The sequence below is a fragment of the Anopheles moucheti genome, chromosome 2, assembly GCF_943734755.1.
Source record: "Anopheles moucheti chromosome 2, idAnoMoucSN_F20_07, whole genome shotgun sequence".
NCBI classification, from domain to species: domain Eukaryota; kingdom Metazoa; phylum Arthropoda; class Insecta; order Diptera; family Culicidae; genus Anopheles; species Anopheles moucheti.
This window is the reverse complement of record NC_069140.1, coordinates 77,060,845-77,086,119: the sequence shown is the minus strand read 5'-3', so window position 1 is coordinate 77,086,119 and position 25,275 is coordinate 77,060,845. Positions and strand designations below refer to the sequence as shown.

The 25,275-nt window shown below is 41.6% G+C and overlaps 1 protein-coding gene across 1 annotated transcript; it reads left to right on the top strand.

Annotated features, from left to right (window-relative positions):
- The first annotated feature begins 3,438 nt into the window (after positions 1-3,438).
- On the top strand, positions 3,439-5,064 carry LOC128298481 (chondroadherin-like). Its single transcript, XM_053034230.1, has one exon. The coding sequence runs from the start codon at positions 3,445-3,447 to the stop codon at positions 5,062-5,064; it is 1,620 nt and encodes a 539-aa protein (XP_052890190.1). The 5' UTR covers positions 3,439-3,444.
- Positions 5,065-25,275: the final 20,211 nt, after the last annotated feature.

The window sequence follows — 25,275 nt, the reverse complement described above, 5'->3', positions numbered from 1 at the left end:
GCGAGAATGCGCTGCTGTTTGATGGATGAAATGGGTTTGCCTCGGGTTTGCTTTTTCCTACCCCACATATATATTCCGATGCATTTGTAACCGCGAGCGAGCGCTTCGACTGTCGCTAAACGTATCGATTTTCGTTGTTTTTGGAGCCCCCCGTACGGGATAGGGAATGGGGAGATGGGGGGGTTAATTAATTAAATTCCTTCAAAATGATGTAAAATTTGCATTTTTATTGACAAATGTGTGATGGTCTGAAAAACGGGTGATAGCATGGGAATGGGAGCGGATTTGAATAACGCCAAAGGGGGAAATGTGAATCCGATCGCGTCGAACAAATTACTGTTGGTATCATATTTGTCAACCAATCAACTAGATTTCTATTTATTGCTATTAGTTCTCCGAAATCAACGATCCCAATGGCATTGAGTGAACTCAGGAGTGCATCCCCGGAATGGGAGTATTATCGAATTGCAATTTCGATTTAATTTCACTAATTGATGAGCTTTGGATTGATTGACTTTTTGCGATTAAGGTTTACTTTTGCTATTAAAAGAGTGTAAAATAAGCGTATTTTAAACAATAATTAAACGAGATTTCTTGAAACCCCTGGTTTTCTAAAATATCTGTTAAGTTTTTATTTATTTATTTATTCCATGATGACGGCTCTCGCCGTATTATCGACAGTGTGTCCAGTGTCAAGTGTCGAGTGGTTTACAAGACAATTTTACAAGGCATTTCCTCCTTGCAGTTTGCCTTATCCCGGGCATATATCTATTAAGTATTGCAGTATTTTTTTTGCAGCAAGTATTTTAAAAACTCAAATAATTAATTAACCGTACAACGAAATCACGAATCTTATCTGGCGTTTGGAAATTCTCAAATATTTAACTTATTGTCACAAACCAACGTTCTACCAATAAACATGTAGAATTTCTCAAGCACTTTTCAAATATTTTGAGATACTGTTTACACCAATTACAAATATTATAGACGAATATTGTCATATCAAATATTATTTAATTTCATTTTTCTTTTTTCTCTTTTTTTCTTTTTTTTAGGAAAAAAGTCTATGATTTAATTTTTCATCTATAAAACACATTCAAAGTAGAATAGAATATAAAGAATTTTGGTAAATAATGTGTTTGGTAAACTTTTAAATGTGAATAAGGTTTCACAAAAATACTTCCAGCTCACTATTTTAGATTTTTTTATGTAACAAGATCCCAAAACAAAATTTAGAATATACGATAATACTCCCTTTTCGATAATTCTTACTTTAACGTCATTAGAAATAATGAAGTTTATACATCTAGAGATGATAAAGGAAAACAATTTTATTTATATTTATTTCCATGATGACGGCTTTCGCCGTATGATCATAAAGGTAAATTAGATGCTTATGAAAAGGTTGCAAGAAACAACACGTATTCATGTTTAATAAAAAGAATGTCGATTTATTTTTCTAAATGTCATATTCTTTCGGGAAACACGGTAAAGTTAAACAAAAACACTTGCCTCGATTAATTATCTTTTATTTATGTATTCATCTTTAAGTCATCCAACATAACTCATCCTAAAATCTATCTCATTGTTTGATTATGCATTTCTTTGTGGATGACTTTTAGTTTTGGTCGTTGGATTATTGATGAAGCACACCGAGGAGTAACTTCATTCAAATGTATGACGAAGCGCTTTCAGGGAGCTGTCCATTCGGTTATGTCTAAAACCAGTCCCACGACGACAACAACCGCCCAGCTACATGTTTATTAGCAGCCGATCAATTATGATGCGAAACAATTATACACCATGATCGTTTATGTTTGGTCGCACCGTGAACAAACCGTGAGCATCACAAACAAAACAACAGGTCAGTCATCGAAACGCTTCACCGCAGATCGACCTGTATAAGGATAGCTTTTTGTTTTACTTCAATTACCAACCGACAGTCAACTTTGGAAGGTGCAAACCCAAACGAAAACAGGCGGATTTATTCCCCGGGCAGTGGACCTCCGACACACTTGCCCCACCGGCGTGAAAGAAAACGGCCAAAACAATCGCACCCGCGTGCTTGAGATGAGTTAAAGTGTGAAACACCCATACCACCTATCTGACAGCACCGATCGTACCGAGACGTACTTTAAGAAGCTGACACATCACGCTGCAATCTCGGGGGTTGGAAGAAACCGGTCAAGACGATCGGTTTCGGGTCGGATGAAAATGTGATGCCACCGAGAAGGCAACGCGCCGTAGACGAGCTTTAAATCAAAACAATGATACTCACTGATGGTCTGCTCAAAAGTCAATTTAACTCACCCACCGTATCCCGTCCGTCACCCGGTTTTCCTTCTTGTCAGTCATCGCCCCTTCTCACCGGACGCAATCGAGCAGAAAACACTTCACCGTCTTGGAGATGGATGGAGCTGACGGATGGAAAAACAAGGCAGCACAAAAAGGATCTCAAGTGGCTAGCCGGGTGCGGTACGAAATCCTTCCCGCGTGCTAGCCCTCTATCGGGAGTGGAGCTGGTGGTGGAGCTGGATTTTCGTATGAATTATTCATCCCCAAAACAAAACACGACTCAATGCACAACGCCAGCCGTTTGAAGCGTTTAGCCTAGGTCCGAAGATGCGAGGGCGAGGGTCTTCCGGTGGCTGCCATTCCAACGCTGTCCCGAGCTGTCCCGAGCTACCGGGTTTTGAGGAATCGTTTCTACACGATTCGGCCATCGGCAGCGCTAGCAAAAGGCTAGAGATGATGCGTTGGTTTTGTGTTAGAATTTTAAATTAAAAGACAACGCTTCCCCATTCTTACAATGTCATCATCATAATTTCGAGCCAACTCTATCACGTCACGTGGAGATTGCTAGTGCTAGTGCGACTCTTCTTGCGAGAATCACACCACGCTTGGTGCAGGTGCATTTCCCACCAGATGATTATAAATCGTCGAATTATGCTTCACAAAAATCCCACCGCTCCGAACGCGCAAGATGAAGCTGCTTGATGTTTTCGTGTTCCTTCTACCACCGTGAACAATGTTTTGTACGACTCAGAACATCATTCAACAAAAAATAAGAAGCACGCCAGAAATGCATCAAATGCACCATGTCCCGGTGCATGCCTCGAATACAAATCTATACGATCTTCATTTATTCTCAATCCCTTTGCCGATCTTGCTTAAGAGAGGATCTCTGCCTCTCATTTTATGCTGCTGAGAGCTGAGAGATGAGAGTGAGTTCATCCTCACTCAGAAAGAGCAAAATTGAGATCGTGAGAGGATCTCACCGCACGATCACTCTCAGCATTCCGTGAGTGTTCACAGCCCTTTGGGCATAAAAAGGGACACCCGGCATAAGTGAGAACCACTTTGACGATCACCTCGGACCCGTACACATCTCTGTGGTGAAGATCGTTCCTTAAGGTGAAAAACTGTGAAAGAACTGCTACGAACATGGTGTCAGTGACGGCCGGTTGTGTTGTGATTGTGACGTTGGCGTGTGTTTTGGCGCCATCCTTTGTCGGTGGTGCGGCTGCCTACTGCCCGAGCCGGTGTGTTTGTGACGATGTGAAGCTGCACGTGACGTGCGGCGAAGGCGAGCTGGATGTGCTCCCAATCGCGCTCAATCCCGCCATCGAGCGGCTGGTGATCAAGTTCAATCGCATCAAGGCGATCGATTCGTCGATACAGTTCTACAGCGATCTGACCATGCTTGACCTAAGCTACAACCATCTGTTGGGCATTCCGAAGAGCATCTTCATGTACCAGCGGCGGCTGCTCCAGCTACACCTGAACAACAACAAGATCTCGTCGATCGGCAACAAAACGTTCGCCGGCATGGACGAACTGCGGGTGCTCAACCTCCGCGGCAACTTTATCGAGGAGGTGACGCAGGGTTTGTTCCGCGCCCTGCCCAAGCTGGAGGAGTTAAATCTGGGCGAAAACCAGATCGCCTCACTGCATCCGGAAGCATTCGATGGGCTCACCCATCTGCGCATACTGCATCTGGACGATAATGCGATCAACGTGATTCCGACACCCTCGTTTGCGCCGCTGCGCTTGCTGGCCGAGCTGTACCTGGGCCTGAACACGCTCAACCAGATACAGCCCGGTTCGTTCGAGGGTCTGCAACATTTGCGCCGGCTGGATGTGCGCGGTTCGATGCTGGTGAACCTCACGATCGATACGTTTCGTGGTCTGGAGAACGTACGATCCCTGGACGTGTCCGATAATCATCTGCTGAAGGTGCCCACCGTGGCGCTGAGCATTCTGACCCGCCTGGAGGAACTGTCCATCGGACAGAACGACTTCGAGGTGATCCCGGAGGGAGCGTTCTACGGTCTATCCAACCTGCGCAAAGTGTCCATCTCCGGGGCGCTCAACTTGCAGCGCATCCAGTCGGGTGCGTTCGCTTCCAACACCAACCTGGACACGATCGTGATCGCTTCGAACCGTTTGCTGGCGGAGCTGGACGAAGGTGCTTTCTCGGGGCTGCCCCACATCGAGAACGTAATCCTGCGCGATAACGCCATCCGGACGTTCCGCGAGGAGTTGCTACCGTGGAAGCAGCTGCGCAACTTCGACATCTCCGGCAATCCGCTCGTCTGCAACTGTCATATGCGCTGGATGAAGGATTTGTTGCGCGAAAAGCTCATCGAAACGGAGCAGAGCCGGGTGATCTGTCAGTATCCGGAGCGGTTCGCCGGTGAAACATTGCGCGAAATCAGCTCGGAGTTGCTGGGCTGCCATCAGCGCCAATCGAAGGAACGTGCCGTGGTCGGGGTGGTGCTGGTGGCGTCTGCTGCATCGCTAACCACGTTCATTCTGGTGGCGTACCGGTTGCGCCATCGGTTGGTCGATGTGCTCGGACCGAACTGGCACAACCGGCGCAACTCGCTCAAGGAGGAAAAGGATTTGGAGTTTGTGAAATCCTTCCCGGAGATCGAGTACCATCAGCCGAACTTCAACATCTACACCTGCAACTATCAGCAGATGTACCACCAGAAGCCACCGTGTCCACCACAGTTCCAGCACCACATCTACGAAACCCCCATCCCAGTGTCCGATCTGTGAACCGGGCAGGAGTAATGATTCCTGGGGAGGGTGATACAATTTCATACTGCCACCGGGGTTAAGCTTGTGGGACCAATGGAGTTAAAGCGGTGCATTCGGAGTAACCGATGGCCCAAGGTAATCGTTAGGAGCGCGAAGTTCAGATTACCGCAAGATGGCTCCCGCTGGAACTCCCGTACCAGCTGAGGACCCACGGTGAGGTGAAACCACTTGTTCTACTGGGCAGCGATCGACGAGAAACATAGCGCAAAACGGAAGCGAGTTTCATGTTTGTCCAACACAGACGTGCGAGACGAAACGGTGCGTACCGCACGGGAATGACAGCAATTGCGAATTAAAACAAAACGAGTTCATTAAATTGCTTTCGAAAATAAAAATCGGAATACCAAGCGAGTTGGTACAATCATAAAACTTTTCGTGCCTTCTTGTATGTTGGGTCGGGTTGATGGGTGTGTTGTGAGAAAAGATTGTCCACTGGGTCCTGTCCGCTGAACGAATGGTCGGGGTCAAGCTCTTGCCGTACCACTTCGACTGAGCTACCCCGCAGAGATGTCTGAGGTATCCTTTTTTTTCCTGAGCTCTACTCCCAGAAGATTTTAATCGGTTGCTGCTAGTTCCTTCCCTGCGCTAGTGTTGGTAATTCCTGATCGTGGGATTTCTTTTCTTCCAGTGAAGATACATTTTTTCTCACCACTCCGCTATCACTCACACCAAGTTCGTCAGGGTCGACGTTTCTTTCCATCCGACATCATTATTGGGACAAGATTTATGCTACGCTGAGATAAAAAAGAAGGGGCCAGAGGTTAGAAGAGTCTGATCGAGCGATGATGCGTCTTCCATAAACCTTTCACTCACTCTGCCCGATCGTTCCGCGTTATTTCGTTCTTTTCCTTTCGTCCGGGATCTTCTTCAGCGATACGGTTCATGCAGACTTGGAAGGCCGTGGAACACTTGCATTTATACCGCTCAAGAAGTTGCACGTGCAACGTTTTGGGTATTGTAGAATTTCTCTTTTGCTTTCTGCTGTTTTGCTTCGTACACACAGCGCTGTACGAATGTAGGCTACTCGCCAAAGGAAGAAAAAGGCTGCTTTAGCCGCTAGGTTTTGGGAACAGTTTTTCTTTCTTTCTTCGTTTTTTTTGTTGCTGTACGTCTCCGAAAAACCCTGCTGGCGATGTGAAATACAATCGAAAGCGAAGATTTTGCTCAGAAAAATCTTCTTACAAGACATCGTAGTACGCTTGCACGAACTTTGACTCCTTCCAATGAACCTGTCCAACCTGTACCACGATGCAGACACTGACCATGAGATTACAAAACATTGAGCTTAGACGAACGCTGGTGACAAAATAAACTCGGAAACCAACAAAACAGGAACAGGCCGGGCCGCATGGGAACGGTTTGTATACGGTGAAAAGAAATGGATAAAAATAATAGGATGAAAGACGGAAAATAGAGCTAATAGCTGTTTCGGATTGACCGAAAATTGTCCACCGACCGAAACGACCGAGTGACCAAGAAGCTGGACGCAAAGCACATCATTAGCAGAACCGTCCGATAGTGTGGGTTGCACCGTAAAAACGCTTTCCACCATACATCGCCAAAGAACGGTGGGAATTTGACACCGTGGACAAGCGGACGGACACCATCTCGGGGGGGAGTAGTGGTGCCGACACAACAAGGATAATATTTCATTATTCTTGCTAAATGGGAAATGTCCTTGCTGGAATGGGAATGCGATGACGTTGGATGATTGGGACGGTTCTTTTTTTTTCTTCTTCTCATACCTCGGAACATCCTTCTCGGTCCCGCACGGTTCCGCCATTGCGTGTGAAATAAACAGTCGTTTCTCGGCACATTGTGCAGCCGAATTTCGGAGGGACTCAGATTCAAACAAGTGCAGAGGGTATGATGTTTATTGTATGGTGTTTAGTTTCGCGTCTTTGTGCATCGAATTTTATTTGGCTGGGCATGATTTTGTTACAAGCATGCTGTGACAAATTGGACTTTACTGAGCATTGCTGTTATGCTGGGTAGCTTGAGCCATCCTTGCGATTATTGCGAACACATGTGTAGTCCAGTCCGATATGTAACAAAACAGAGGTTGAGGAAGCTTCAGGGTATTAAATATGATAAGATTTTGTAGTTAAAACGTTACTAATTGACCGGCAATCTCCAAATAAACCAAGAATCAACAAGATTTTAGAAAGGGAGGACTTTCATAAAAGCTCCTCAGGTAATTTTGATCTTATATTTTGTGAATCATGAGACTTGAATTCTGACATAAGTGTTGCCATCATGTTGGCACATTAAAATATTTTTATATAGTGAAATAAATATATAGAAATAGAATAAGTCCTAATTCACAATGTCATCTAATAGACTAATTTTGAATGTCAAATTAATAGATTACTGTTATACTCATTGTTTGTACAGTAGCATTCAATCGGGAAAGCCATAGTATGGCGTAGTTTAAAAGTATAAATCTTCAACTTCTTCAAATGCAACATTTTAAAAAAGTAGGACAATAGACAAACGAGACCACATCCATGTCTTTTTCTTCAGGAGCCGTTATAGAAATCTTGATGTGGCCTTTTATCGAAGACCGGATGTACTTAGAAACATTAGACATCAGCAATCTTTAAGTTGTTTTTCTTTTTGTCACCTGATCTTACTGCATAATGGCAGTATCAGTTGAAAAATTTAAGTTGTTTACCATTTTGACGTTTCATTACCATAAGAAATATCCATGAATTAATAAAAATCATAACAGTTGATCGAATGGATAACGTATATTCAAAACGTACGTGTAAAATCTAAGACATTTTTTATAAATCGTAGTATTTACTAAACATTAAATACATGTTCTAATATACTCAGCGATTGTTTATCTCTTATAAAAACCATTCAAACAAGATTAGTAAAGGCAACATGAACATTAAGTTAATTACGCACATAATTCTCGCCTTTAGAAATAAAAAATCAATTTTGAATAAAAAAAAATGTTGCAGTTGCACATGTTCGAATATTCACATTCTCTTTCAAGTCATCCGAAAAAAACACTTACCGTTTGCGAGAAGCAGCTGCCAGACGGATGGTTTCTGCGTGCGGTTCTATGCCTTTCCACAACCCCGGAAATGCCCGGATAGCATGCAAAACAGGTGAGCTTGCTTTTCGCACACAAACCGCAAACGATTTTGCAGCTTCCGTGCAGCTTACGGGTTGGTAATAGAGATTATATCCGTTTTGGTCAAAATTATACCGGATTGGCCTGTAATGATGACCAAACGGGACCCAGTTTTGGCATAGCATGCGTGGTATGAATGATGGTTACCATGGTAACTTCACAATTTGTCACCTGTTGGTTTTGGGTGTGCCATCGCAATCCCCTTTCAATTAGAACAAATTTTGGGACATCCTTCGATGAGGTTGCAGCCAGCGTGCTCTATTCCGTGATTGAAAGAGTACAGTTAATACACAACTAAAGCCAAGCCTAATGAAAGTGGAACTCCAATCGTTGATTAATTTTAATGAATGGTTTAATATAGTGTACTTCGTTCTTAAGCAGCTTGCTATCGATACTGACGAGGGTTTAATTAGTGTTAAAATTTTAGCCAGTGACCAAAGCCACCTCCTTTTACCCTTCGTGAGGGTTACTATGTAGCATAAACATAAGAGTGCCCGAGACTGCTTTACAACAAGGGATAAGTGCAAAATGTGTGGCCCTTTGAAGCCGTTAGTCTCGTCCACTGTCTAGACACTAGGCACAGGTTTTGCCCCGCACGGTTCAATTTGTCGACCAGTGCCACCAGTATCGTTGGGTAGGAACACACGTTGCGTCTGGCGTAACACGATACTCCAAGATTAAAACTCTACAGCGCCATCCACGGCCAGACGCCGGCCAGAAAAGTAGACTTCATTACTCACATGCCAAACCGGCACCAACCGGTGGTCAACTCATCGATAACCGAAAGATCTCCGTTCGTTAGGGCGGTGGTTGCGTCTTTCCCCGGCTGTTGCGGCTGTTCTGTGCCAAAAAGGATGATGAATTCGGGCGAGATTTCATGCAATTTTCATGAGGCCAATGGCGTCTGCTTTGCTTCGTCCTGTTTTGTGACTTTCGGGGTTCTTGATGGCGTCGATGAGGTTGCTTCTGGAGCTGCGTGTGCGGTCAGAGACTTACTGACAGCAATTTGTAAGGATAAAGGGTGAAAAAGAGGAAACAATCTCAACCCGGCAGCAATGTTGTGTGCAGAGTATGTTCCTAAAGTCTGGCATTAGGGTCCTGATAGGTTCGGGTGTGGATGACGAGCCATCCATTGTCGCACACGTGCTGGTAATTATATGCTCATTTGCTATGCACTACGCTTAAAGATACGCTTAATTGTGATGGATAAAGCTTCCTTTGACAACAATGTGATCATAAAATAATACAGCATTTAAAAATGAAAAAAAAAAATTAAGGAGTCACTGGAAATTTATTTAATTTATACAAAAACCTCGCATCGTGGTGTTGTACCAAAACGGTTGCACTAAGTTCAATTTTCTTAAAATTTTCGCTGTATATACGGTTGGTATCGTTTTCGAAATTCTACCCATATTGGCCTCCTTCTAATTGTGATTTTTAAGAGTATTTTTTTCTTAATACTTTTTTATACTTAATACTTTATACTTTTACTTTTAACTTAATTCTTTTTCTTAATTTTGTCTCGTAGTCACCAATGTTCGACAGTAGACTTCAATTTTTGTCTCGTGATTTTGTCGCTGTCGCTGTCGCTAGCGAAATGTATTGCATTTTCTTTTAATGGTTAATAAAATTAAATCTATTATTAAAAAAGTATATAATTTTATGAATCTATGTAAAAACATTGAGTTTTATCGGTAATTTTGCGGTACTGAAATAGCCTTGCAACAATTTATTTAAATTTAGAAGGTGAGTCAATCAATCAATCAGCTAAATCAATTTAAATTTGAAATGTTTTCACGCTAAATTAAACATACTGTCAACGTTAATTGTTTCTGAGTTTTAATTGAACTAATTCCATGAAATATTCCATTCATGTTAGGTAATTATTCAAGCTTTCTTCCTACGTGAAGTGCTTCACATCTTGAGACAACAATTGGTGATCACGAAACAAAAATCGATGCCTACTGTTAAGAATATGTGACTATCAGACAAAAATTGAAGTTCACTGTCAAAAATTGGTGTCTACGAGACAAAAATTCATGGGTTAGAGACAAAATTAGGAAACGACTGTAATGAAAGAAATACAACCCTAAAAGCTGTAGCGATGGCATGTTAAATGATATTTTTTAATTGATAAATAGTGCGGTTCGTCTAAAATACTGATGAAGTTTTGTGGTAACATGATAACAATCCGATAACAAACTAACATTTATCATTTAGTGCGAATGTAAAATACTATTCTCCGTTGTTCTTTGTAACACACGTTTCCAGTGCATTCAGGCTTTCCACATTCTGGCGAAAAAGTAGAATAGAAGAAGTAAAACTATTATTTAGTAGAATACAGCTAGTATCGGATTGGGCAGGTATCTCCGCACATTGAAACAAGAGTAAACATTCGACAAGGGCCGTGAAAACTTTGGTATAGTTGGTGTTACTATGAACAATTCTAATAAGATGTAAACAGGATCAGACCAAAAAACAAATGGAAGGACATGCATGAAAAATAGAAAATCAGAAACATTTGACGAATAAACAACCTTTTTAGGATACACAAGCATATTAAGTACTTGCTAGCTATCGCATTAGATAGTACTTCGCTAGAGATCGTCTACGAATGCTTACCTTTCAATGATCCTATGTCTGGGGAAATTAAGGACCAGCATAATCTCTTACTTCGTTTCACCATACTTGTAATGAATTATTAATTAAAAAAAATCAACACCTAACCAACACAAAACAAGAAAATCATTTAAAATGTACACTTGGAATCTTTTACTAACATAAAGTCTGTGTTTGATAATAAGTAAAGTAAAGTATGGTTTGACTGGATTAGCTAATAAAAAATATCACATACTTTGTACAAAGTAAAGTTTATGAAACATTCAGCCAGCTTATCTGCTTCCGGGAACTTAAAGCAGGAACAAAAAAAACGAAACGAAAACACAATTTCTGCTCAACCGCTTCAAGTGCGGAAACCTTCCCGAAGGGCATAAAATATGGGATGAGAAAAGAATTAACGACTTCGCTGGCTGCGGTCACACATGCGATTCCGGCATTGCAGGTTCAAGTGGCCCAAAGATAGTCGTCCGGTATGGAAGGTACTGGAACATAAAACAGAGATGACGGTCAATCGGTAAGCATAACGGAAGCGAGTGAACTTTCGTACCATATGGTTTAACGTGCAAGGGTGGCCAACAGGAGGACTTCATTGTTGCATTAAGAGAAATGCATTTTTTCTCAATGTGCAGCTCAAAGCTGCAAGCTGCCAGAGCTGTTTTACTCGCTCGCTAATTATCTGTAGACAATGTAGCATTAAAGAATATCTACCATGGCAGTTTTCCTTTCAACATCTACGCTAGTAACACGTTGCTAAAGATCAGAATAAAATGTGTCTGATTTGCACGCCATTAAAACATTCAACCACAAACAAAAAATCCCTGGAAATGAATCCAATTATAACCAAAAAAAAAGGCTTAAAGCCATTGTCTGGTTAAATTCACTTTCATTTTAGTTCACTTTTTTCCGAGCTCTCGTCGCCGCGCCGCCGAGTAGAAAGCGTTCCAGACTTTGCATAATTATTTTGTCATAGTTTTTTTTTGTTGCTTCGCACAAAAATGAGCCTCAGCAATGAATGTGCTGTAAAAATTTCCACCAGCTGAGCACCGGATAATGTGGCTTATCATTTTCGCAACGGCTGAATCATTTGTCCATTACCGGAACCACCGCCGTAACAAGCCGTAACAACTGGCGGTGGAATATCCCGGTGGTACGGTTACCCAACGGTGTGTGGGGGTTCATTTTATGACGGAAACAAAACCGTTTCGTAGATTGCTCCCTTGTGGTGGCTTTCCCGGGCGCATTCCCTTTTCGGGATGCTTTTAGTCGCTGTGACCAGCCACCGTGCCGGTGGCGGTGCGAACGGAGATGGCAACGCAGTGGTCCTGTCAGGTTTTGTTGTCCTGCTGTCCACCCGGCCTGCTATTTATTCCTGTTGATTCAGTGCCTTCCCGGTGCCGCAACCCGGTTGACATTACCAGCAGTGAGCAAAAGCAAACGTGGAAGCGAACGCTTGCCAGCGGAGGCAAAAAACCCGAGATCCCTCTTATTTTTGAGTGTAATGAAATTAGTAAGTTTAATGCGTGTACCCACGCGTTCGGTGAATGGGAAAATGTTTTAACAACCATTGTGGCCTATCGTGGAGCATAGTTTGCTGCTTCAACAACAGCAACAACGAAAAAAAAAACCCGCAAAACCAAAAGCAAACCCCGTGTACAGCAGCAAAAGAAGTGAAAATACAACGGAAAATCCTGAAAGGTGGCAAATACACTCGTAGAAAGGTTGTTTTCATGATTGGTTGATGGAAAGCGCCTTGACAGCGACCGAAACGAATGCGCAAAACAATACAAAAGGCAGAGCAGAGCCTTGGCGGCAAATGGAAAACTCACTCGAAAGATGTTGAGAGGGAAGGAGAGAAAAAAAAACGACCCATCAGTGGAGTGAATTTTCGTCCCTGCTTTTCATTCCGAGAGTGAATTTAATTCGCGGCAATAAAGCAAGAGGGACGTGATGGGGTGGGAGGGAGAATTTTCACCGAATCAAACAGCTCGCACAGAATTGCGAAGGTCTAACGAGTACGGCAAGTTTTCCCCTGCTGCTACACTACGGGGCCAGACTTTCACCAGCGTTCCGCCCTCAGCAAAAGCTTTGCGCAAAATTCTTTCCCCTGAAACAATGAAGAAAACTTTACCTTTTATTTTTCAATTTCATCAGCACGAAGACTCGCACTTCCACAAGTCGCGCTGAAATGAATGTAACAACAACAAAAAAACCAGCACACAAAATGAACAGAAACGGGTAAAAACAATCATCCCAAAACCTGGCGCTTGGTAAAAACGAACGTACGACATCAGATTCGTTTTTTTAAATGCTTCAATTTTCCACACCGCCGAACGCGTTCACGGGTACGCGTTTGCCTGTGACATAAGTTGGGCTTGTCTTGCAGCCCATTTCCGTGAAGCAGGGTGGATGTTTTTGGCGATAGCAAGAGCGGAGTGGGATGTGCGAAAATTAGTTATTGCAAAATTCGTAAGCGTAATGTACATGGGAGACGTTCCTGTTCGGTACAGGCTTGATGCTGCTGCTGCTTTCTTTCATTTCATCTCAGCAACCATTCTTTCACTCACCGGTTCTGTGCCGGTGCTGTTATAGCAACACTTTTACTTACCGTACCACTCCGTTCTTGCTCGTTAGGAAATTTAAAAATTTACATAATATTTGCATTATGACGTTCCCGAGGATGGTATGGGATGTGCATGGTAGTGCATACGGAACGCTGCACAGAGTGACATACCGAGATTGAGTCCGGTTGTGTGTGAGATGGATTGTTTTGCCAGCAGTAATTGAATAGTTTCTCCGCAGATGCTAATGCAAGGGCAAAAATAAATCATATTTCATGCACACTGCATACTAATTTTTGGAATGTTAGTTGATCAACAGTAAGAACTAAAGAAACATTTTTATTTAACAAAAGAAGTCTATTGATCTTGTTCACTTGACGAGCTTAAATTCGATGAAACAGTTTATTCAAAGTCAGAATATTTTTTTTATAAAATATTATTAAAAAAGAAAAAAAACTAATATTTAAATACTAACTTACAATTGGAACAAAAACAGGAACAATAAAAAAAGAACGGAGAAAACAAGAAACAAGGATACAATGAACATATAAAAGTTCATAATTTGAGAAAATAAAACAATGTTAACGAGAAAGTAAGATTTCAACAAAAATAAATTCAAAAATAACACCGATAAGTAGGCCTAGCTCAAATTTTAAACATTTTAAACCATAAATCAATCAATAAACAATAAATCAAAGCAACAGGAAACAATAACAAATTTTAAGATAATTTATACAGACACTTAAGATCAGTCACAAAAGTACAAACTCGTAAAGAATTTAAAAAAATAAGATTAAGATACAAAAAAATTAAAATAGAAGTGGTTCTAGGAAATCATTACAAGAAAAAAAAAACAAATAAAACATTATTAAAAGATCGCAACAACATAAAAGAAAAGAATACTTAATTGACTTTAAACCAGGTAAGAAGAGATAAACAGAATATGCAAAAAAAATTAAAAAATAAAGTAAAAATACAATAAAGAAATGAAAATAGAAGAAAAAAAGAAAGAAAAACAAACAAACAAACTAAGACTGTAGCATAACATAACATAACAAAATCGATAAAAACATTTCAATCACATTTGTAGACGGTGTGATAAAATTTAACATGTAAATTATCCACTTGCATTTCTCGTTATTATTCACGTTGCATTTTCCCCAGTTATTCAATTAGTTTCATTTTATTATCATGTCCTAGAACTATCATGCCACGCAAATCTTGCATTACCCAAAACAAATTTTAAAATGGATATCACAAATATGTTTCACCTTGCTGTTTATCTGCGTCTAGCTTACTTAATTAAGAGTAGTTTTTCAATTTCACAGATAGCATCGCGGCTGTTAAAGCCCCAACGCTTCTGTTTCATTACCCCGGAAACCCTTGTCCAAGGCACAGATGTATACGATCGCTTTCTTCGCCCCGGATGGGGCGTAACTTTCATTAGGAATATTCAGCAGAAAGAGTCAACCATAAATCATCTCGCGAACATCCGAAACCCTGCCCAAAACGGTGGTCGACTGCGAATGCGAATCCCGTAGCAACACATCCCAAAAACACGCTTACTTCGATCAGGCAGGGTGAGGTAAAAAGAGCAGGGTTTGACAATAAAAAATATTGAGAAAATTTTGCTAAGCCAACGCAAATGAAGTTATCTTTAAAGTTTATTCCGCGTTTATTCTCCTCCCACGTGCAGACACAACGTTTGGTTTGCGGGATACGGAAATGGTACCATATTCGGGAGGTCATGTTGCTGCATGTGCAATGTCCAGAACGGTGGGTCCACCTTGCGGGTTTGCGATAGTAACGCAGGATACGCACAGACGGCGAAAGAACCATGGCAATGACGCTACCGTTCATGGTTGGTGGCCATTCGGCAGCATGGAGCGAAAACGAAGAGGAAGAGCGTAAAAGTTTTCCAATTTGTTTGTGCACTTCATGGCGTGGAAAATCTTTTTTACACACCCCCAAACACTGCTAGAAATGATTGTATTTTGTTTCGGTTTTGTGTTTTAAATGGACAATATTTTCTCACCGTTCCACCAAACTGTGCAACGCCACTAAAATGAGCTTTTCGCGAATGCGCCAACCGACCGTTTTGCCGTCCGTGGCGGGAATTCTATTACGCATTATGGTGGAGTCATCTCGCTAACGACACGTACCTCCTGCCTGCTCACCCCTGCCACGGTGCCTGACGGTGGTGCATGGTTTGACAAATGAAAAAATAATTTATATTAATGGAGCGATCCGGACCCGCTGCTGGGGCGCCCGGTCAGTCGTTATTTTATATCATTATTATAGTTACGGCACAAACTAGATCGGCATGATTTACGGCGAGATAAGCGTTCAATACGGTCAGCATTAGGCTGAGGGGCGCTTTAAACAACACAAATTGAATAATAAAGAGAGAAAAATCCTGAATGCTATTGAAAGCTAATTCCATTAATCTCAAAGTATGAGTTGCAGGACATATGTAGCGTTCAATATACATGCCCAACAGCTCTCTTCATGCATAATTTGTGTAAATTTGAAAATGAAACTATTAATTAAAAAACAACAACAATTTATCTGTTCAAGATGAAAATGACTACATTTATCAGGAATTTCAAAAAGTAATCAAAAGCTATTCTAAGACGATAAATAATTATTCATCAAATATTGCCTTTATTGCTAAATTCAATCAATTAAGTTAAAGCTAAAATAAGATAAGCACACAGATTTTGATTTACAACATTATTTAATTAACTATTCATCAAGAGCTACAAGTGATTCGCATTTTTGGTCTGCTGAAGGACTCCTTTGAATCGCTGAAAGTCATCAGTCAATCCACGATCCAGCGATCTGGCATCAACGCCATCACTCCATATCAAATTGGGGCTACCACGTCTCTTCTGCTCATGCCATGTTGATCTATAAGGACTTTGAATGAAGGAAGTCTTCATTGTAGCGGCTCCACCATTGTCCCTCCACGATTACTGGACCAAGGATCCTTCGAAGCATCTTCCTGTCGAACGCGGCTAAGAGGGTTTCGTAAGTTTTGAACAAAGTCCATGTCTCAGAGGCATATGTGAGTACTGGAACTGTTCTGGAAATTCTATATAATCCCAGTTTTTTTGACACGAAAGGTGTTTTGAGTAGAAAAGACTCCTCAGACTGCAGAAAGACTGGTTGGCAATCAGCACCATCGCGTGTGTCTCAACATCAATACTATTATCTGTGCTGACCTTTGACCCAAAATCAGAGAAATTTTGGACTTCAAAGGTCCGATCATCAATTTGTTCCTCATCTCTGCATTAGTTAGGATTAAAATGCAGGACCGCTGGTGATCAATTTGGATTTTTCTTCGTTTATCTCCAGCCAGAGTTTATCCCCCATCTGCTCAATCCATTGATAAGCATCCGCTACGTAGGAGAGCCGCAAGCCAATGATGTCTAAATCATCAAGATATATCAAGATCTGAATTGACTCATAGAAAAAGGTCCCCCAAGTTACTACCCCCGAGTCGCGGATAACCCCTTCTAGCGCTCGGTTGAGGAATAGATATACTAATCCTGCTCCTTGGCGCAGAACCTTATTGGTACTTTCTACTGGCAAACAATACAACTATTCAAAATTCCCAATAAAATAACCCCCTACAAAAAAGCGTTAGATGTCAAATAAAATTAAATCACTTACCCTTAATTTGTTGATCTTAATATCTAAATTTATCCACAAACAATATTGCCATGCATTTGTTGTACTACATCCTCGAAGTACACTGTCTGCTTGGGTTAAATATTTTCCACAGAAAGAACGCTCATCATTCTAAACCATTTGCTAAAGCTTGCCACTTGTGTGCAGTTTGTCTTGAGATCCATCCAATTTCTTCAGGTTCGTACAGTGCGCCAGCATACGCCATGATGTTATTTCTCAAGTTTTCTCCCGCTCAAAAGTTTTTCCCCAAACCACGAACGGCTTTTGTCACACCCCCGAAAATGGCCGGCATCCAAGTGCTGGAACAATATGGTGTGGATATAAATTTTAATTATTATTTATAGCATTCGGACTTACGGGGTGTTTTATTAAAATTTCATAAATCTGATGATGTGGCTCGGTTTCGGGGACCGCTGCAACCGCTCGGTCCGGAAAAGGGGCATCATCACCGGCCGAAACCGGTCGAAAGATTGGTACCGTACCGCAGCCGGAAGAACCGGCAGCCAGAATCGACCACTTTCCCAATGCACTCCCACTCCCGGTTCCCCTTCCGCCATTCGCCGGCGCTGGGTCGTGCGTACGGAAGAGGTCATAGTTTTCGGCGTTGCGGCTAGCCTTCCATTTTCGGCCAGTCCAGTTGGGAGTGATAAATAATCAAACTTTACGACAAAACGAGACACAGCGGCACCCGATCGACACCGAATGTGCCTATCGAGTGTGCCGACCGCTCGGGGAGCACCATGATTAATATTTAACTGAACTTTCTGTAATTACAAAAAGATGAGAACGTGCGAAATGCGCCCATAGTTCCTGGTTCCGGCCAGGAGCCGTTGGGGGAACGAGATGATTAAGTATGCAGTTTGCTGTAGTCAATGATGGGTTTTACATTGGATTCATTTATTTTAGTGCTTTCTTACAAACAAACATGTGCAATGCATGACAAACCGGATACAGATAAGCTGTGAAAGTTTTCAGTTCACAGCTGTGCACATGTGAGATTACCAAACTTTACATCCTTATAAGAAAAATGGAAAGAAAAACTTCATAAGAAATTTTAAATGAATCTATCAGAAAAATAGAGAATACATGACTTAAAATCGTAATATATGAGGAATAGATTGGAGTCATAATTTATCTCTCCAATTTCATACGAATTTCGTCCAAAACAGAGGAAATTTGTTAACAATTATTGTACCCATTTGATTAGCCATAGTTCATCAGCATCCTTTCAGTTCAGTCCAACGCTACAGCTATCACAACAGACGGCAACACTTGCCTACTTCTCCAAATCACCAATGACCGCACGATCTCAACCGTTTCCATGGGAATCCAACCACAAGAAGCCTGTAGCTGTTAGCTTTACCACATTTTTGCACCCACCCCATCCCCTCACAGTCCCAATGTATCCGGTTTAAGTCGAAACGGTTTACTCATTTCCAGTAAATTTCACTAACGAAACATGCTTTCTGTCAGTGTTTTGCATAAAATAATATTTCCCAACTACCCAACCCAACCAATACCAAGGAGGACTGCATTTCATTTTCCACTACCGAACAACTTCCCGCCGGCACTATGCACGGCAAGCTTTGCCAGAACTTTGGAAAATGAAGAATGAAGCTAGGCAGCGATGCAATCGCGCACCCAGCACGGATACGATTCAGCCCATTCAGCTAACCCGAAGGTATGCATTCCCGACGGACGCTGGATTTGGCCCAGAAGCAGGCCGGGATGTTTTGGCGACCACTAAAAACGCAGAGTTCCTCCAGCTTTTGGCTCGCTCTATTCGCATTTACCATCGCGCAGTGTTTGCTGGGACAGGCAGTGGGCACAAAACTAAAGCAACAATCTGAAATTGAATAGAACAACATTCTAGCACGGGAAGCGAGTCGTAACAGTAACATAAAATAGAAAACGTCACTAACAGAGCGAAAGCATTTCGTGTTTGCCGTTTCTGTGTTTGTTTTTTTTTTTTTGCAGAGAGTTTCAGAAAAGTGAAGAAAATGGAAAGGAAATTGAAATTGTTCACTGTTCTTACTGAAGAGCGAAATGAGAAATAAATTGCTTAACAAATTGTTTCATGTTTCACCATTTACCGGTACGGGGTGTATCGGACAAGAGATGAGAAAAAAAAACAAAACAATTTATGAGTGTCGACATTTCATTAAATTCGCACGCGAACCAGTTATTTGAAGTTATTTTGTTCATTATTTAGCAATCCTATACATTGGCACAATGATTAAATATCATTGAAAATGTTTTTTTTAACAATTAAAAGTTATTGAAAAACTATTAAACGAATTTGTGTTTACAGGGTATCCCGCAATTCTTTGACAGTTTCCCATCATTTTTTGAATCCGCCCCGAGATTTTTTTATTGCGTCCCAGATATTTTGGAATCCGTTCCACAATTTTTTGACTGCGTTCCATCAATTTTTGAATCCGTCCCGAAGTTTTTTGATTGGGGCGGTCCGGCGATGTATAAGTATCGGCGCCGGTCTTCACTCGGCAGGACCAGCCCAAAATCCCATCCAAATCAATTTTCTGTACACAGGACAGACTATCCGGCTACGGATAAATAGAGACAAAGAAAGCCAGAAATGATAGGCCTAGGCCTCTTTAGGTTGTTGTGCCGATAAACAGGAAAGTAAGATGTTGAAGGTGATTCAAGCATTGGTGATGAGCTTGGCGGTCAAATCTCTGCGGATTGTTAGCACGCTAACCAAGCAGCTCATCCGCAGCGGTCGATTTTCTCTAAACTTTTTTCCACTCAAAGATGAAATACGGAGGCCAACGGTTTTCCATGAATGCATTTGAACCTGTGATCTTCTCTCCCTTATCTGAGGTTCAATATAATTGCAGGACTCTGTGGTTAAGTGAAGGACAATTTATTTAAAGTAGCATTCAAAACTATTTGGGAAACCGTCAAAAAACCTCGAGACTAATTCAAAAATATGTGAGACGCATTCAAAAAATTGTGGGACGCATTCAAAAATTGATGGGACGCAGCCAAAAAATATCGGGACGGATTCAAAAATACCTGTGACGCAATCTAAAAACCTTGGGAAACTGTCAAAAAGTTGTGGGATACCCTGTATACCTTACTTACATGTTTTTAAATAACAATACAAAATTCTTTGAAATAATAGTAAATATACTGCTCAATTTGCTTGGTACATTATGATTTTTTTTATTGTGTTTATTCATTTTATTAAAAATTTCAAAAAAAATAAATTTTTCTAAACGATTTTTTTTTCATTTTCTCATTGTTTTCAAATCAATTAAATCAATTTTCTTAAAATTTCTTAAAGGAACAAAATTAATCCACTCCTGTGTTCTTGACGCTAAACGCATTCTAAAATGTTCATCTAATATCAATAAAAACTAACGCGTTATATTAGTTTCATTTCGTACGCAATTTCGTAACAAAACATCTTCAAAGAGTCTGGTCTTGGAAATTCTTCATAAAGCCATTAAACCATTAAAACGATTAAAACACTTGGTAGTTCTAGTGCCAATTGGATCTCAAATCAATATTATATACAATTTCGTTTATAGTTCGGTTTTTACTATGTGAAAGTATGTTAAAAGCAGTAACGCTTATGCTGCTGCCCTTCACTCTACTTCCCAGCTTATCGTCAGTCAAGCAACACAAATAAAGCACAACGTTCAATAGACACACGAAACCCTACCGTGAACCCGTTCCTCCAGGTGTCGGAGCTATCGATTTCTAAAGCATGGCAGGGTATTTCCTTCCAAGGGTGCAACATTCAGCAGCGGAACGTCTTAGATCATTAGAACTACGCCCAGCGCCAGTCCGATGGCAATGGCCACGGTGACACGCTGCAGCAGACACCAGCGGTGATGCAACGGGCATGTCGGTCGGCATGTTTTGCAGAGGGAATGTAAATTTGAAAAGAATTCAGAATACACACAATCACGACGTCATTTGCTAGACGTTTAGGAAGCAACTGCAGCACCGGTAGAGACACGGAAAGCGGCAAAGCGCCCTGATGCGTGCCATTCTTTTCCCATCCCCGCATCAAATAGGCCGAAAGATATTTGCCGTGCCCAAGCGGTGCCCGGTTGCGTCTGTTCTGGCTTTCGTGCGATTGTTCCATCGAATTGTTCTAGCGGCAGTACAGTGGGGGAAAAAATGCACCGGCAAAGACAAAACTGCATCTCCGAAAAACCGAAAAGACAAATGGGCGAGTGGATTGTTCTTCCTTATTTATTATTACACACTTTCAGCTGGTCTGGACCTATTTTTCGGTTTTGTTTTTCCTATCCGCAGCACGAAAAGGCACGACTAACAAACAAGAACAAAACAAAAAAACAAAAGAAAAACAGATTACTTTCAGAAGTCGAACTGCGTTGGATACGGCGGGATTTTTGATTCCTCCCGATCACCATCGGCTCGAAGAAGGCCGTTGCCTCGTTCCAACGAATGTCCCCTGGCGTGTGCCGGGCATCTGCACTACCCTGTGTGTCGTTGTACCATGGCCAGTTCGGTTTCATTTTCCGTCCCATTTGAATCCACCGATCGTTTGGTTGCTTACACTGGGCACAGCGAACGCATCCAACGGCCGCCAGAAGGTGGGCATTAATTTTAGAGAGCACCCGAACGCCGCGGACGAATTGTAAATTTATGGTCGGTTTTAAATTTATCATACAAACTCCAAACGATGGGGCCCCCGGCTGATGATAGCATGCTCGGTCGCAAGCTTCAATCGTGAGTGGAAATTGAATCGATGCACGATTTCGTGGCACAAAAGAGCGCTGCCACGGTTTATGTGTTTATGATCTGGAATCGGTTCGGCATCGGTCTTAAGATTGGCCGGGAGCACAAATTGCTACAGAGAATCCAATTCTGGTGCAGAATAAAATACGATCTGGCCCGAGTAGAAGCGGCCGGCTTGAGAAGAGAGCAGGAAATACGACCTGGCTAACCGGCCAGGAGTAAAGTTTAGAATTAGCCCGGTGCTTTTTTAGGGACTTGGGTTCATCGGTCCGAATCCTTCCCGCCCTTAGCAGGCGAGGTGAATGCTAACGATGCAGATGAGAAACGGACTTATAATAAAATAATTACTTCTAAATTACAGTTCCCCGAGGCAGCTGCAAGCACTGCTCCGTTGTCGATTCGCCCGATTATCTCTTCGTTCTGGATGTATTATACCTCTGTTCAGTTCAGTCTAACTACAACCATTCAGTCTCATCGCATACGAAGGTTTTTCAATATTAAAACTCAGGAACAGTTTTCAAAAAGACCCCTTCAAATTGTGTAAACTGTCAAAAATAAAAAATGCGGATTCAAATTGACTAATTTTTTGAACACATAAAACTGTCCAGTATTAGCATTTTTTTAATTAAAAAATTATTTAAGATTTACCCAATTTAAAACAAATTTTAAAAAATAAGGAAGTGTGAAACTCAATATAAGATCACAAAAAAAGTAGACGTTCATTGATGCTTCTCAGTGAAGTAACATCAAGTTAAGGAGTTAAGAAGAGTAGTAAAAGCGGTTCACTAATACTAATTAACTAATTTTCTGAAAATATAAAACTGTAAATTTCAAACAGTTTTTTTTATAATTTATAATTAATTTAATTGTTACGGAAATTAAAACAAATTCAAGAAAATCAAAAAATTTGAAACTCTACAGAAAATAATATTAAAAAGTTTACTGATGCTGATACTGATTAAGTTTCATTGATGCTTCACAGAGACGAAACATTAAGTTAAGAGGTTAAAAAAAGTAATAAAAGTGCTTCAAGTATTAAAGTAAACCAAGTAAACAAGTAAGTAAACAAAAAATACTTTAACTAGAGGGATATGAACTAGATATGGAAGCGCTTACACAATAAGATACAAAATAAACTTTTTCAAGAACTTGTTTTACCAAATGATGCACAAAATAGGGTAAAAAGTTTAGCTTAGTTTCCTTCAAAAGTGATCATCAAAAATTTGATTTCATATCTCAACTCTTGAACCCACCGATATCTAAACAAACGGTAGACGATTCAATCACTAAACTGTGCACGCGATACCATATCAAATGTTGCTAATTCAGTAAAGATTGTTTTTATGTGTTTCATATGTAATCCCTGGTAATATCGTGTTACTATGATTAACCGGTATCATTGTGTCATCTAATAATTATTTTACACCTTTTATTTTACGTCTTTCTTGATTTTCATAACATTTTTCAAAATCCTAACATATTTTCTGATTTTTCTACATTTCCAATTACAATAGAGTATGTGAAATTTTTAAAACATTTTCTATACAAATCCCCCATAAAACATAACAAACACAAAAAACTGTATTATTATTAAACCGTGTTTGGAAAACAAAACACATCACCCAAACACCTGTTTGGAAATGGATAGGGATTATCTTACACTGCCCACACCCATTGTTTGCAACAATAGTAAGATCGACCGTGTGGCTAGCAACCGAAACCTAACCTACATACTCCACGCCACCATAAAACCAAGTCCCCACATCAAGTCGTGCAACCATTCTCACCCATAATTCCCTATAAATAGATTAGTGGCCCCATCAAGCCCCTCGGGTCTGGAATGAGGAAAGAATCCGCGCGCCTAATACGACCAGAACAGGGGGCCCCCACATCATTTCCCACACGACCCAACGCGGTTTGCGCGGTAGCTGCAGTAGCCGACAGCCAAATTCGATGCGCCCCATGCGTTTTCTCATCGTGCACATCGACCGGCCCGAGGAATGTCTCGCGATGCGCTCGGAAAAATTCCACTCCAACGGGACGGGGCTAGGAATAATTTACGGCCGCCGTTTTACTCCACGGTCAGCAGTGGGAAAAAGGAAAACACACACACAAAAAGCAGCGCGCTCCCGACTGCTCCCGATCGATCGATCATCACGGATCGCGTATTGATCGCGTTTCGACGTGCGGGTTGCGCTGCATTCGTCCCAATCGGCCGAAAGAACGCGTCGGCTTCAAATTGCAAAATCTGCGGGGAGGCTTCTTGAGGCCTGCTTGAAGGTACTACCATTTATGGGCTACGCATATGAGTACGCAGCGTACGAGGAGTTAATTAATCATTACAGGTGAGCACCTGCCGGAACGCACCGTAGCGGAACTGTACAGCCCATTCGATCCACATTCGGGGGCTTCAATCAGGAATATTCCCATTGATAATTAGTCATACTCGGGCAGGTTCACCCTGGAGGGGTTGTAAACCGAAAAAAACACACACACACACAGAACTCCAAGCCAAAGAAGGAACCAAAAAGGGTAGCCATCGCTTGTTACGATGTCGGTACCTCGTCGAGTTTTACAACCCCAACACCTTCCCTTTTTGCCGGATCCAATGATGCGGGGCTCGTTTGGTTTCATTTCTGATTCTGTACGGTGGAAGCTGGTTGTTGAGAGAATGGAAAAAGAAAAACCTCATGAAGATACGCCACAATGCCAGGCTTCCAGCGTTTAATGGATAAAGAGCACAAGAAAGGGCTGCGCAAGCGAATGAAAGAACGTTTAGCAAGCGGACGAAGCGGAGGCAGGAAGGCTCGAAGAATCGGAACTCGAGATTCGATTCGAATGCTTTCAATTAAAATCGAATTCCAGTCCAATTTTCCTCATTTCCATTCACATTCTCTACGGGTCTCTATGCCATTAATTAGGGGACGCTCGGTACGAGGGGTTTTGCCGGAGGGCCGCCAAAATCGCCAAAGAAGGCGTGAAACTGGACTGGGCTGGTGTGCACGGGCACACCGATGGATCTGTCTCGGGTATATTTCTCTTTTTTTCCTAAGTTCGGCTGATGCCCCGTGTCTAGGATGATTTGCGGTAATCTGGCAAAAAAAGAAAACGGATAATGACGAACCGGTAGGAGTGATCCATTCGGCCGACTGATCCGTGCCAGGAGCGGTGGCGTTTTAGAGGAAATAAGGTAAACGATTGCCCTACAGTGTGGGAGAAGACTTGTGCGCGCGAAAGTTGAGAAATATTGTAAATTTTATAAAAACCTCACACAAATTACGTAGATTAATTTAGTACATTTTTTATTCAAAGCAAATGAAAAGTGTGACAACAACATTAATATTTCATTACAAAAATAAACATAATACACATACGCTGTAAAACAATTAAGTAAAACAAACAACAAACAACAATTAG